At 43.5% G+C, this 13,865-nt stretch overlaps 1 protein-coding gene across 17 annotated transcripts; it reads left to right on the top strand.

The window, feature by feature from the left end:
• Positions 1–3,028: 3,028 nt before the first annotated feature.
• On the top strand, positions 3,029–13,862 carry LOC110489917 (uncharacterized). 17 transcript variants are annotated; one of them, XM_021562923.3, is made up of 12 exons: positions 3,057–3,281; positions 4,445–4,501; positions 4,612–4,864; positions 5,590–6,288; positions 6,416–6,610; positions 8,717–9,004; positions 9,132–9,217; positions 9,347–9,453; positions 9,723–9,866; positions 10,179–10,301; positions 10,970–11,239; positions 12,797–13,862. In XM_021562923.3, exons 3-12 carry the CDS (start codon positions 4,710–4,712, stop codon positions 13,010–13,012), a joined length of 2,283 nt encoding a protein of 760 aa, XP_021418598.3. In that variant the 5' UTR covers positions 3,057–3,281; positions 4,445–4,501; positions 4,612–4,709; the 3' UTR covers positions 13,013–13,862. The 17 variants fall into 17 exon arrangements, with proteins under 17 accessions (XP_021418590.3, XP_021418598.3, XP_021418599.3 ...); XM_021562921.3 differs by having other exon boundaries at positions 3,086–3,281; positions 4,445–4,531; XM_090199804.1 differs by having other exon boundaries at positions 3,144–3,293; positions 4,445–4,531.
• Positions 13,863–13,865: the final 3 nt, after the last annotated feature.

The raw sequence follows: 13,865 nt of genomic DNA, 5'->3' as shown, positions 1-13,865 counted from the left end.
ACTCTGTCAATCACCGTATTCTTATCAGCAGACTCAATAACCTTGGTTTCTCAAATGACTGCCTCGCCTGGTTCACCAATTACTTCGCAGACAGAGTTCAGTGTGTCAAATCGGAGGGCCTGTTGTCCGGACCTCTGGCAGTCTCTATGGGGGTAGCCCAGGGTTAAATTCTCGGGCCGACTATTTTCTCTGTATATATCAACGATGTCGCTCTTGCTGCGGGTGATTCCCTGATCCACCTCTACGCAGACGACACCATTCTGTATACATCTGGCCCTTCTTTGGACACTGACTTAACTAACCTCCAAACGAGTTTCAATGTCATACAACACTCCTTCCATTGCCTCCCACTGCTCTTAAACAGTAGTAAAACAGAATGCATGCTTTTAAACCATTCACTGCTCGCACCCACCCGCCCGACCAGCATCACTACTCTGGACGGTTCTGATCTAAAATATGTGCACAACTACAAATACCTAGGTGTCTGGCTAGACTGTAAACTCTCCTTCCAGACTCATATCAAACATCTCCAATTCAAAATCAAATCTAGAATTTAATTGCTATTTCGCAACAAAGCCTCCTTCACTCACGACACCAAACTTACCCTAGTAAAACTGACTATCCTACCGATCCTTGACTTTGGCGATGTCATCTACAAAATAGCTTCCAATACTCTACTCAGCAAACTGGATCCAGTCTATCACAGTGCCATCCGTTTTGTTACCAAAGCCCCTTATACCATCCACCACTGCGACCTGTATGCTCTAGTCGGCTGGCCCTCGCTACATATTCGTTGCCATACCCACTGGCTCCAGGTCATCTATAAGTCTATGCTAGGTAAAGCTCCGCCTTACCTCAGCTCACTGGTCACGATAAATTGCAAAAATCGCTGAAGCTGGAGACTTACATTTCCCTCACTAACTTTAAACATCAGCTATCTGAGCAGCTAACCAATCGCTGCAGCTGTACATAGTCCATCTGTAAATATCCCACCCAATCTACCTACCTCATCCCCATATTGTTTTTATTTACTTTTCTGCTCTTTTGCACACCAGTATCACTACTTGCACATCATCATCTGCTCATCTGTCACTCCAGTGTTAATGTGCTAAATTGTAATTACTTCGCTACTATGGCCTATTTATTGCCTTACCTCCTCACGCCATTTGCACACACTGTATGTATATAGACTTTCTTTTTTTCTATTGTGTAACTCTGTGCGGCAACTCTACCCTTTAGCTCAGTGCGGATGTTGCCTGTATGGTTGGGGTATGTACATACGGTCACTGTGGGGATGACATCATTGATGAACCTATTAATGAAGCCAGTGACTGATGTGGTGTCTTCCTCAATGCCATCAGAAGAATCACGGAACATATTCCAGTCTGTGCTCGCAAAACATTCCTGTAGCTCAGCATCTGCTTCATCTGACCACTTTTTTATTGACTGAGTCACTGGTGCTTCCTGGTTTAGTTTTGGCTTGTAAGCGTCTCTGTATGTGGAGTTAAAGGTGGTCTAGAGATGTATCCTCCTGGTTGCACATTTAACATGCTGGTAGAAATGAGGTCAAATGGATTTAAGTTTCCCTGCATTAAAGTCCCCGGCCACTAGGAGCGCCGACTCTGGATGAGCATTTTTATGTTTGCTTATGGCCATATACAGCTGATTGAGTACGGTCTTAGTGCCAGCAGCGGTTTGTGGTGGTAAATAGACAGCTATGAAGAATATGGATAAACTCTCTTGGTAAATAGTGTGGTCTACAGCTTATCATGAGATACTCTACCTCAGGTGAGCAAAACCTTGAGACTTCCTTAGAAGACAACAAAAGTTGTTTTGTCAAGATCACTAGATAAACTCTTTAAATAAGAGTGGACGTATTGATGATAGATTGACAGTACGGCTGAGGTGGCAGTGATGGATTAGCACGTACATTTTTATAGTTTGCTACGTTTCATACTAACATAACTCTTTGTGGGGTGGCAGCGTAGCCTAGTGGTTAGAGCGTTGGACTAGTAACCAAAAGTGTTCAAATCTGTCTGTTGGACTAGTAACCAAAAGGTTGCAAGTTCAAATCTGTTGTTCTGGCCCTGAACAAGGCAGTTAACCCATTGTTCTTAACTGATTTGCCTAGTAAAATTAATGTGTGTTTGGAGCTCATTACCAGTTTATATATTAGAACGTTAGGAAGATAAATCAAGGTCCCTTGCCTTGAGCTAAAGAGCTGGGAGACGAGAAGTGGTGCTTTATCATGCATTTGAACAAATTAATTAATGATGCACTTTTTATTATTTCGGGATCTCGACAAAACAACTTGTGTTATGTCGTGATCATTTTATTATTTTGTGATCATGTCGTGATCATGAGAAAATGATCTTGTGTTTGATAACGTTCCATTTATTCCATTTCAGCAATTACAATGAGCCCATCCTCCTATAGCTCCTACCACCAGCCTCCACTCATACAGTCATTTATTAACAAGGGTCATGGCTAGAAGGGGTCCAGCTTTTGTCAAATTAATGTTAGACCCAACCAAATTCACATACAATTACACATCTGTCATTCTCATTGAAAGCAAGTCTAAGAAGAGGTAGAGGTTCTATGTGAGCTATTTCTATGCGCCCCCTTCTGAAGTTGGGCTCCCGAGTGGAGTAGTCTAAGGCACTGCATCTCAGTGCTAGAGGTGTCACTACAGACACCCTGGTTCGATTCCAGGCTGTATCACAACCGGCTGTGATTGGGAGTCCCATAGGGCGGCACTCAATTGGCCCAGCGTTGGGTTTGGCCGGTGTAGGCCGTCAATGTAAATAATAATTTGTTCTTAACCGAGTTGCCTAGGTAAATAAAGGTTGAAAAAAAGTGTAGTTTTTGCTTTTAGTTTCGGTTTTGTATACCAGCTTCAAACCACTAAACATACAATATTTTGCATTATGGATAATATACTTCACAGCGGTTTAAATGGTACAATGATTCTCTACGCAATGACTGCTTTTTTGTCACATGAAATTAGGCAAACTATTAGAATTTTAGCAACCAGGAAAAGGCGGAGCGATTTCTGCATATTTCACCTTAAGCAGACCGGAACTGTGACCTTTTTTTCAATGGTAAAATGCTGAGTATGACATCTTCATATATCAAACATCTTTGTTGTATATGTTGAACTGTCAAACACCCCCCCATTCCAGCAGAACGACGTTTATCAACTGGTTGCTGTATTTCACAACAAGTGGGACAACTGTAAAACTATATTTTGAAACCGTGTACAGCAGCAGTCAGCGTTGAAAGTAAGTAGACATGTGAGTGTCGAATGCACGTCGTTCATGTATATATCCTTAGCATTATGCTGTGTGTATGTTGGCCAAGAATCACATTTTTCAGACCTGAGCTGTCAAGAGTTTCAGACCAAAATATGAAACTGTCGTGCGCTAAACTTCCTGCGTATGCAGTTATTTTGTCTCGAGCGCATGCTGCTTGTAACATTGTAGCAAACTGTTATTATTAGTCTGCAAGCTTAGCTGTGCTACAATGTTGGAAGGAATAACAGATAACCCTTATCGTAGCGTTCTCACAACAAATTATATGTAACGTTTTCCAATAAATTTACGTCACAACATTTGTCATCAAATCTGATGGCTCGCTACACTACACATTTCTTGCTGTTGGAAGACACACCCTCCACATTTATTTATTGTACTTCCGTGCATCGGACGGGGTGGCACAAGCGTTGATTACGCCAGTCAGTTGAATTGGCTAAACAACATTCTCACGTTTCGAGGAGCGTCTATGACAGCCTAGCCGTGAATGATACAGTATGTTGTGTCTTTTCTGAAAATGTATCGAAACCGAAGGGTAATCGCAGCACCGGATTGTGGTAAACAAGCAACATCAAGGTGAGGTGCCGCTATTGCTCTTCGGTGTTTGCTTTACGGGATCCTTGGGACGGCCCTACTCAATTGAAGTGGAAGTTTAAAATGGTAAGGGGGGTATGGACCTCCCAAGGATCCAATATTTGCATCGACCGTTTATCTTCTCTCCCACAGCCGCCTGCGGAGTCCTAATAGCGCATGCGCCTTTTTTTGTATACCTATTTTTTTCCCCCTTGTAAAAAAGTGATTTGCATGCCATTGCTCCTCATGTAATTTTAGTCAGTATACATATATTCCAGTCAGTATAAAGATATAGGCTACTTCATACAAGGGTGAAATAAATAGGAAATCTAATGTTGAATTTCACTGCATGTCAGTGGAGGCTGGTGGGAGGAGCTAAAGGAGGACGGCCTCATTGTCAGGGCTGGAATAGTGTTAATGGAGCAGAGTAAAACATGTGGTTTCCATATGTTTGATGTGTTCAATACCGTTCCATATATTCCATTCCAGCCATTTCAGTGAGCCCGTCCTCCTATAGCCCATCCCACCAGCCTCTGCTGTATGTTCTCTTTTGCTCATAGGACCAACAATACATCCTGACGCTACAGTATGGCCTGGGCTCTCACAGCATGGAATTGGTATCCTCTCTCTGTCCTATAGATTTTTAGGTCAGGTTTTTACAAATGCTCTGAACAGTTTGTAATGGACCTAAAATCTCTATTTCTGAATAAGCTCCTCCAATCACCAGGGTAGGAACCAAGACTCTGTGGATTTCAGAGTAACGTTACACCATTTTACCCAAGACCTACTTTCGAGAGGCAGAGGGTGTGCATTGTCTAAGTGGGAATGGGAAACTGGTGTTGTCCTGCTGCTAGTCCCTGTGACAATGTGGAGGAAATACGTGGGTTACTTCATGGGGGTGTCAAGGTTCCAGCATCCTCATCAGAATGTGGAGAGGTCGCTGGATTCCACAATGGTTCCGAGAAAGATTCTGAAGTGAGGTAAGATTATGACTCAACACTGCCATTGGTTACCTAATTAAATCAGTCATTGATTGGACTGCAATCAAAACCCATTGTGCAAAAACTGGTTGAATCAACAGCGTTTCCAGGTAATTTCAACCCCCATAAACAATGTGATGACATTGAATCAATGTGGAAAACTGATTGGATTTGCAAAAAAATCATCAACATAAGGACGTTTTCTATTTTATTTCATTCAACTTTTAACCTAAATAGTTAGTTGACAACTCAACCAAATGTAAATCAAAACCGGACGTTGAACTGACGTCTGTGCCCAGTGGGAACACACCACTTGAATTAGCAAGTCAAACCATTGGCAAACACATGAAGCACTTGTAATCTTCCATACTTTTGCCTTGTAGTACATGTAATCTTCCATACTTTTGCCTTGTAGTACATGTAATCTTCCATACTTTTGCCTTGTAGTACATGTAATCTTCCATACTTTTGCCTTGTAGTACATATGTATTCTTCCATACTTTTGCCTTGTAGTACATGTAATCTTCCATACTTTTGCCTTGTAGTACATGTAATCTTCCATACTTTTGCCTTGTAGTACATGTAATCTTCCATACTTTTGCCTTGTAGTACATGTATTTTTCCATACTTTTGCCTTGTAGTACTTGTAATCTTCCATACTTTTGCCTTGTAGTACATGTATTTTGAAACATGCTAGTTTTGTTTCCATGGATGATTTGTCGCAGGAAAACGGGAGGAGACGATGCAGAGGACAATAAAGACAAAGAGGTGGCTGTTGTGACTGTGCAGGTGTGCTGTAGTGTCCCTCCCAAAACCAATGGAAAGGAAGACATTGCCCAGCCCCAGACTATAGAGAAGAATGGACTCCTCCAGACAGAAGACAGACAGGCTGAGGAGCCGTCTCCCAACACAGGCACTGGACACATAGCAAACTCCATCCTTACAGCACTGGACAAAAGCATTGAGGATACAGCCACAGAGAGCACAAATGTAGAAGCTCAGATATGCACTTCAGGTCCTCCCCAGGGTCCCCATAAGGAAGAGGTGCAAGGAGGAGGAGATGCAGAGAAGGTCCTGGCTGAGATAGATGTAGCTGTACTTGCTGAGCAGACCTCCACTGTGGTCCAGAATGAACACTCAGATAATATAACAGTTACACCTGATGCTAAGGACAAATGCCCTGAAGCCTTTGCCCTCAAAGCTGAGATACCAGTAGAATCCATTACCTCTGAAACTGTGGATGAGGATTCAACAATACCCCTCCACAATGCAGTGGATGTACTGTCAGAGCCAGAGAAGTGTTGTCTTGGCACTGTGGTGGTCACATCTCTCCCAGACTCCCAGCTCACCCCACCAGAGGCCTGTGAGAAGGCAGCATCTACCGACAGTGTCCCTCACCTGCCCTCATCTCCATCTCCCACTATGTAAGTCAAACGTCTATGGCTAAAATGGCTGTAGCTTCAGTTCAAACCATTGGGATTTCTGGGTGACTCTTTGTGTATTTACAGTGTGCATTACATACATCTTTCCTCCCTGTCCCCTCGTGTATAGCACTGTGATAAAGGGGGTTGATGGTAAAGAGAATAGGAGCTCTGTAGCGCACCTGAATGACAGTCCACAGGATCCTGAGGCTTCTCCAGCTTTAACAGGAGCTACGGAGCCCACACAGAATGGTCTGGTTCCCCAAAACCTCACTGGACTGGTGAAGGAACCAGTGAGAATGAGTCCATCTGGGACCAGCAAGAGGTGAGTAGACTAATATTTACATTGGAAATGTTCGTTATCACAACTTGTCAAAATTAACTGAATGATATAAACTGTAAAATATATATTTTGGGTTGTAATTTCCTTTGCCACCATTAGGGGGCATCCAAAGATCATAAAAAGAATATCACACAACGGAATTGTGCAGGCGTGCTTTCAACCATCTATCTCTGTGATGTAATATGAAAAGAATGCAGTCCTTACTTTCCTAAAAGTTAAGCAAAAAATGACCATGATTAATAGTGAAATGAGTTTGAGGGATAGGAATTAATTACTCTTGAGTGGTCCACATTACTGTCCTCTACACCTTTGGCATCTCAGCGTTATTTTGAGTGTAATTTGATCCATGTTCCATACTGTTTCCTGCTGTGAACATAAACTCAGCAAAAAAAGAAACGTCCATTCACTCTCAACTGTGTTTATTTATAGCAAACTAAACATGTGTAAATATTTGTATGAACATAACAAGATACAACAACTGAGACATAAACTGAACAAGTTCCACAGACATGTGACTAACAAATGGAATAATGTGTCCCTGAACAAAGGGGGGGGGGTCAAAATCAAAATTAACAGTCAGTATCTGGTGTGGCCACCAGCTGCATTAAGTACTGCAGTGCATCTCTTCCTCATGGACTGCACCAGATTTGCCAGTTCTTGCTGTGAGATGTTACCCCACTCTTCCATCAAGGCACCTGCAAGTTCCCGGACATTTCTGGGGGGAATGGCCCTAGCCCTCATCCTCCGATCCAAAAAGTCCCAGACGTGCTCAATGGGATTGAGATCCGGGCTCTTCGCTGGCCATGGCAGAACACTGACATCCCTGTCTTGCATGAAATCACGCACAGAATGAACAGTATGGCTGGTGGCATTGTCATGCTGGAGGGTCATGTCAGGATGACCCTGCAGGAAGGGTAACACATGAGGGAGGAGGATGTCTTCCCTGTAACGCACAGCGTTGAGATTGCCTGCAATGAAAACAAGCTCAGTCCGATGATGCTGTGACACACCTCCCCAGACCATGATGGACCCTCCACCTCCAAACGATCCCGCTCCATAGTACAGGCCTCGGTGTAAAGCTCATTCCTTCAACGATAAACGCGAATCCGTCCATCACCCCTGGTGAGACAAAATCGCGACTCGTCAGTGAAGAGCACTTTTTGCCTGTCCTGTCTGGTCCAGTGACTGTGGGTTTGTACACATAGGCGGCATTGTTGCCGGTGATGTCTGGTGAGGACCTGCCTTGCCCCAGGCCTACAAGCCCTCAGTCCACCCTCCCTCAGCCTATTGCGGACATTCTGAGCACTGATGGAGGGATTGTGCATTCCTGTTACAATTCGGGCAGTTGTTGTTGCCATCCTGTACCTGTCCCGCAGGTGTGAAGTTCGGATGTACCGATCCTGTGCAAGTGTTTGTTACACGTGGTCTGTCACTGCGAGGACGATCAGCTGTCTGTCCTGTCTCCCTGTAGCGCTGTCTTAGGCGTCTCACAGTATGGACATCGCAATTTATTTCCCTGGCCACATCTGCAGTCCTCATGCCTTCTTGCAGCATGCCTGAGGCATGTTCATACAGATGAGCAGGGACCCTGGGCATCTTTATTTTGGTGTTTTTCTAGAGTCAGTAGAAAGGACACTAAAGAGGCCTAAGTTTTCATAACTGTGACCTTAATTGCCTACCGTCTGTAAGCTGTTAATGTCTTAACGACTGTTCCACAGGTGCATGTTCATTTAATTGTTTATGGTTCATTGAACAAGCATGGGGAAACATTGTTTAAACCCTTTACAATGAAGATCTGTGACGTTATTTTGATTTTTACTAATGATCTTTGAAAGACGGGGTCCTGAAAAGGGGCCGTTTCTTTTTGTGGCTGAGTTTAGATGATTCCTCACAAGGTAGATCAAAGTGTCGTCTTCTACAGTTGAACATTAGAATGGTACTAACATTGTGGCTCGCCTGAGGCCAGACTGTACGAGAGGAATGTGGTGTAAGAACATAAGACCATGACAGTAGAGATGCTCTTCTCATGACGTGAAGTGCAAACGCATGCAATTCACAGAATGGCTTTCTCGACTTCTCTCTCTCCAGTCAAAACTCCTGTGAACAAGCGAAGGAAGGTTCCCAGGATGGATTGGTTGAAGTCCCATCTTTGGAAGACCTCTTAGATGAAGGAGCGGAGGAAGAAGTGCCAGAAACAAAGGAACAGGAGGATGAGGAGATGGAGAGTGCTGCTGCAGGGCCCATGACAGGGGATGAGACGGGAGGGGAGGAGGCCCAAAAAGGAGAGGCCCATCAGGGGCCCAGCACCTCGGCTGATTTGGAGGTGTTACAAGTGAGGGAAGAAGATGGTCCTGCTGGGGATGATCTGGGAGTTAGGTTTGTCAATGTCTCTCTTTGTACCTTAGAACTGACTGCAGATCAGTGTCACATAATTGAACCAAAATTATCTTCTATTATTTGACATGTCAATAGTAACATCATTAACTGTCATCCACTTTTTTAGCGAGGAAGACCTGTATCGAGGAGCTGAAGAGCTCCCCCAGGGGCCAGTCAAACATACAGGCCCGGAGCCACTGTTTGAAATCACACGTCAGTCAATTTCAGATCATTTCCTTTTTACCAGAACACCAGTGTCTCCTTTAATGGTATACCCACAAATGTTTTGATTCAATATTTAGTATTCTCTTTCTCACCTTTTCTCTTCTCTCCCTATCTCAGTTCCAAAGGTTGAGGACCGATGCAGTCTGGAGCCGATGGTGGATATTATGTCCTACAGTGAGAGAGAGTGGAAGGGAAACACTGCCAAAAGTACCCTTATTAGAAAGGTCAGTTGATTAGCCAGTTACTATGATCTTATATTTTAAAAAGGAAATAAAGGATTGGTTCCTTCATTTATGGACCTTTTTAAAGATGGAATCCGGAGTAGGGTGAAACGGCACCGCTGACCGCCCCCACCACTGCTGCTGTTGTTGCGGAGCAGAGGAGCGACTGCGTTGTTGTTTTTCAAATACCAGATTGTCCCATTTTAAGATGAATATTTAGGACATTCTTACAAGATGATTCATACTAGTTTGCTCTTCCTGTCTGGTCCCAGGGTTACACTGAGCTGTCTCAGAGGTTTGGGAGCCTGAGACGGGTGAGAGGAGATAACTACTGTGCCCTCCGAGCCACTCTGTTCCAGGTGCTCTCCACCAGCACCCAGCTGCCTGTCTGGCTGCAGGACGAACACATTTCCACGGTACACCATGCTTGCATAACTAACGCTGTGTACGCTCTAAAACTTGTATATAAGTCATTAGCCCTCATACTGTCTATACCTACGACCCCAGTACCATGGACATTAGCTGCCTGATGGTCAGTATGGCTTGCCGTGATAATCTGTTGTGTCTTGGTCACATTCATTAGTGCACACCGTAGCTAAACATTTTGCAATGGAAAACAAAGATGTGCATGTTTCTTATTAGACAAGTTCAAGGATGTCCCTCTCCATTTTTAATCAGTTTCTATTTGTTTGGTACATAATGAATACAACCCTGTTTCTTATCCACAGTGGCTGGAGGAGCTGGAATGCCTGATTGGCCAGTGGATGTTCCCCTCAGAGTGCAGACAGAGGGAGGGAGGCGAAGATGCCGCCCAACAGCTCAAACGCTACATGGAACTCCTCCAGAACAGGGTACCGCCCGTGCCTTCCTTACCCAGCCCTATGTACTGTACACGTTGTACTGTATTTAAGGCGGAAACACCAATGTCTTTTCCCAGACTTTGAATGGAGACGTAGCTGATTCCCAAACCTTATGGTTGTAATTATGACCACATGGGAGGGTGTTTTTAATGGCAGTTTTAGAGTAGTTTGTGGTGTACTGCGCTGACTGTACCCTCCCTTGCGGATTGCTGTGTTTTATTGAAGCAGCCTGATCTTAAACAAGAGACAGGATAGATTGATCGTCAGTCTTCAGGAAACAGTTTAATACCTATCTGTGGAAAGTAGACTGTATCGCAACGTGAGACCTCTGGCTGGCATCAAACAGCCTATTCCACCTCTGGAGGAATTCTGTTCTTGATTAGACTTCAAAGACTTCTCCCTCTGTCGTTAGATGGTTGGTAGCTGTACCCTAATATCACCAACTAATGGGAAAATGGTGGATACTGTCACCTTCATATTATGGTGACAACTGACTGACACTGAAGTCATGAATTGCAAGATAAGAGCAGTATGACATCCAGCCATAAAATGTTGACTGTGTGTGAATTGCGGTTGAGAAAAGAGCAATAATTCAATGTATATGATTTCCAGCCATGGTGGTGATGACAGTATGTGGCGTGTGTGTGTGTTGTGCACAGTGGCAGGCGGCGGTGGGCTGCTCCAGTGCGGAGGAGAGACTGTGTCTGTGTGAGCGTGTGTTCCAGGGAGGGGAGGAGGAGCTCGGCCTGCTGGAAGCCCTGAAGCTCCTCATGCTGGGCCGGGCCGTGGAGCTCCACACCAGCATGCAAGAGGGAGGAGACGTGCCCGTCTTCTGCTGGCTTCTCTACGCACGCGACTCTTCCGACTGCCCACGCAGCTTCCTGTCCAACCACCTGAGCCAAGTGGGATTCAGCGGGGGGCTGGAGCAGGTGAGCAGCAGGTTGCTGTGGCGACGTAACACACAAACATGGTCCCGTCCCCTGTTCAAATGAACATGCATTAATACTTCTAGATATACATAAGCCCAAACACTTTCTCTAATAGGGTTTTCATAGGTATCAATTAAATGTCTTTCAGTGTTGGAGTAGGGAACTACATGTAGTTCAACTTGTCATTTAACTACATTTTGCAGTAGCTTGGTGGTTGTTGACCTAAATATGTTTAGTTTTTTCAGTAGTTAAGGACTTTCTTGCCATGTAGAGGTGTAGCTAACTACTGGAACTACACACTTTTTTTGCAAAAAGAAAAACTATGGATGAAGTTGACGTTCGTTCTTTTTCATCATCAGACCTGCCCAATTCTCTTAAAACAGTCTTTTGGTTTAATAGACTAATCTGAGAATTCTGTTCTTGCAATTTGTACTCTGACATTTCAGATTTTCATACTACAATTTTTCAAAGTACTTTGGATGTTGTGAACTACTTTTTCAAAGTAACTGTAGTTAAGTAAACTATATATATATATATATATTTTTTTTTTTTTAAGCTGCAATATGTACCTTTTTGGGCGACCTGACCAAATTCATAGAGAAATTGTATTTGTTTCATTAGTCCAATGTTGATAGTCCCAAAATGTTTTGCTTGTCAGCAGTCAAAGTTTCAAGATATGCAACTTTCAAAATACAGAGATCTGAACCATATGATGCTGCGTTTTGCATCATCATACGGATCAGATTTCTGTATTTTGCAAATACCAAAATAGCTTTGGGGTGGAATTTTCCTTTTTACGGGTAGCTTTTGTGTAGCTTAACTTCTTCCAGTGTGAAGTAATTGGTAGCGTGGGAAAATATTTTCCCCAACACTGCAGCCTTTCCTGGCAGTTAAACAGTGGTAAACCAGGATCTTTTAGCTGGACTTTTCCCATCCAAACCCATAGTAGAGGTACCATTTAACCGGTAGTCATAATCAGTGCTGAGCAAAACAAGAGGATACAATAGGATGGGTGTGTTTTTGCTTTCCCACAGACCAAACCTTGAAGTCTAACATGCACACACTTGCACTGTACCATCTGTTCTTCTGTCCTCAACAACAGTTCAGCCTAAGCCTCAGGGTCTTTCTGGATTGTTCAGTGACTCTTGGGAAGGTCAGAGCAGGCCAGAGATTAACATTCGAGTTTGGATTTGAAGCTTAGCATCAATGACAGAGCAGTATCTCAGGGAAGAATGTATAACATAGAATGGGCTCGATTCAATTCCGAGCTATAGCGCAATAGAATAAGGCAATGTTCCCGCGTTCGGAGACTGCAATATGTCGGCTCAATCGGAAATGACTTTGATTTAACTCGCGCTATAGCGTTCAACTGATCCGAATAAACCAATATTCGAGCCCTGGAACTTTTAAGAGGCTTCTACAGATAAGTTAATTTTCAAAGTCCTTAAACAATGGATCCAATACACCCACTAACTCTCAATACCCAATTTTCTAAAACCATAATGATGTTCTAAATATAAAGCGTCAACTCCCTATCTCATTGGTTCCTGAGTGTAGGTGGAGATGTTTCTGCTGGGGTATGCCTTGCAGTGCACCATCCAAGTCTACAGGCTGTACATGGCACACACAGAGGAGTTTATCACCTATTTTCCCGACGACCATAAGGAAGACTGGCCCTGTGTATGTCTGGTCACAGAGGATGACCGGCACTACAATGTCCCAGTGGGCCAGCCCAATGGACTCCAGGTCCCAGAAGACCTCAATGCAAGCTGATTGGACTCAAAGTCCCTGATTTGCCACTGAAGAAGCTGCTCATGGCAGGCAGAACAGAAAACACTCATGTTGACTGAGTGAACACTGAACATATTCCTGCCTATTGACATTATGGCCCCATTTACACCTGTTAGAAAAAGAGCTTTTGGAATCTGACTAAAACTGATGATTAAATAGATATCAGATCACAGGATGCTTTTTTTTTTAACAGCAGGTGTAAATGGGTACTAAAACACCCATAAAGGTTGAGAGCAGAGTAGGCAGAGGTCAATTCCTCACAGCACATTTTAGCCTTGTTTGACACTGAAACCATGACCTTGAATCAATTTTAGAAGTTTATTTTTTATGTAACTCATGAAATACACAATTTTATTGTAAGGTTAGCAGTAACTGCATTTTTAGAGATGGTTAACTGGAGTACAGGAAGTTTGTTTGATAATTTGTCCCTGCGTCAGTGGCATGCCAGGTCTCTGCTTGCTGCCATACACTCGAGTAAAGGTGTGGTATTATTTCAAAATGTAACATGCTGCCTTTAACCAAGGTGCTCTTGGAGAAAATGCATTGTGCCAATGTTGTTGCAAAATCCAGATACTGGCAACAGTTTCCTGGTTCATTGTCAAACCAGCAGCCTCTGAGTTGGGTTCTACATATGAAGCCTGGCCTGGTCCTCCATGTTGCCTTAAGTCCTTTATGCACAATATGGGTGAACATTGGTTGCTGCCTGGAGACCATTTTGGTAAAAAAAAATTAAATGTAAAAAAGCTAACACTGATTATACCACTTGGGTAAACACTTTTGTGCAGTATGATTGCAGAGTTTAAGGAAATAAAATCAATATTTTCAAAATAAATTC

This window comes from Oncorhynchus mykiss, chromosome 15 (assembly GCF_057628025.1).
Source record: "Oncorhynchus mykiss isolate SJ-2025 chromosome 15, ASM5762802v1, whole genome shotgun sequence".
NCBI classification, from domain to species: Eukaryota; Metazoa; Chordata; class Actinopteri; order Salmoniformes; family Salmonidae; genus Oncorhynchus; species Oncorhynchus mykiss.
The sequence above is the reverse complement of the archived record's forward strand: the minus strand, read 5'-3'. Positions and strand labels throughout refer to the sequence as shown.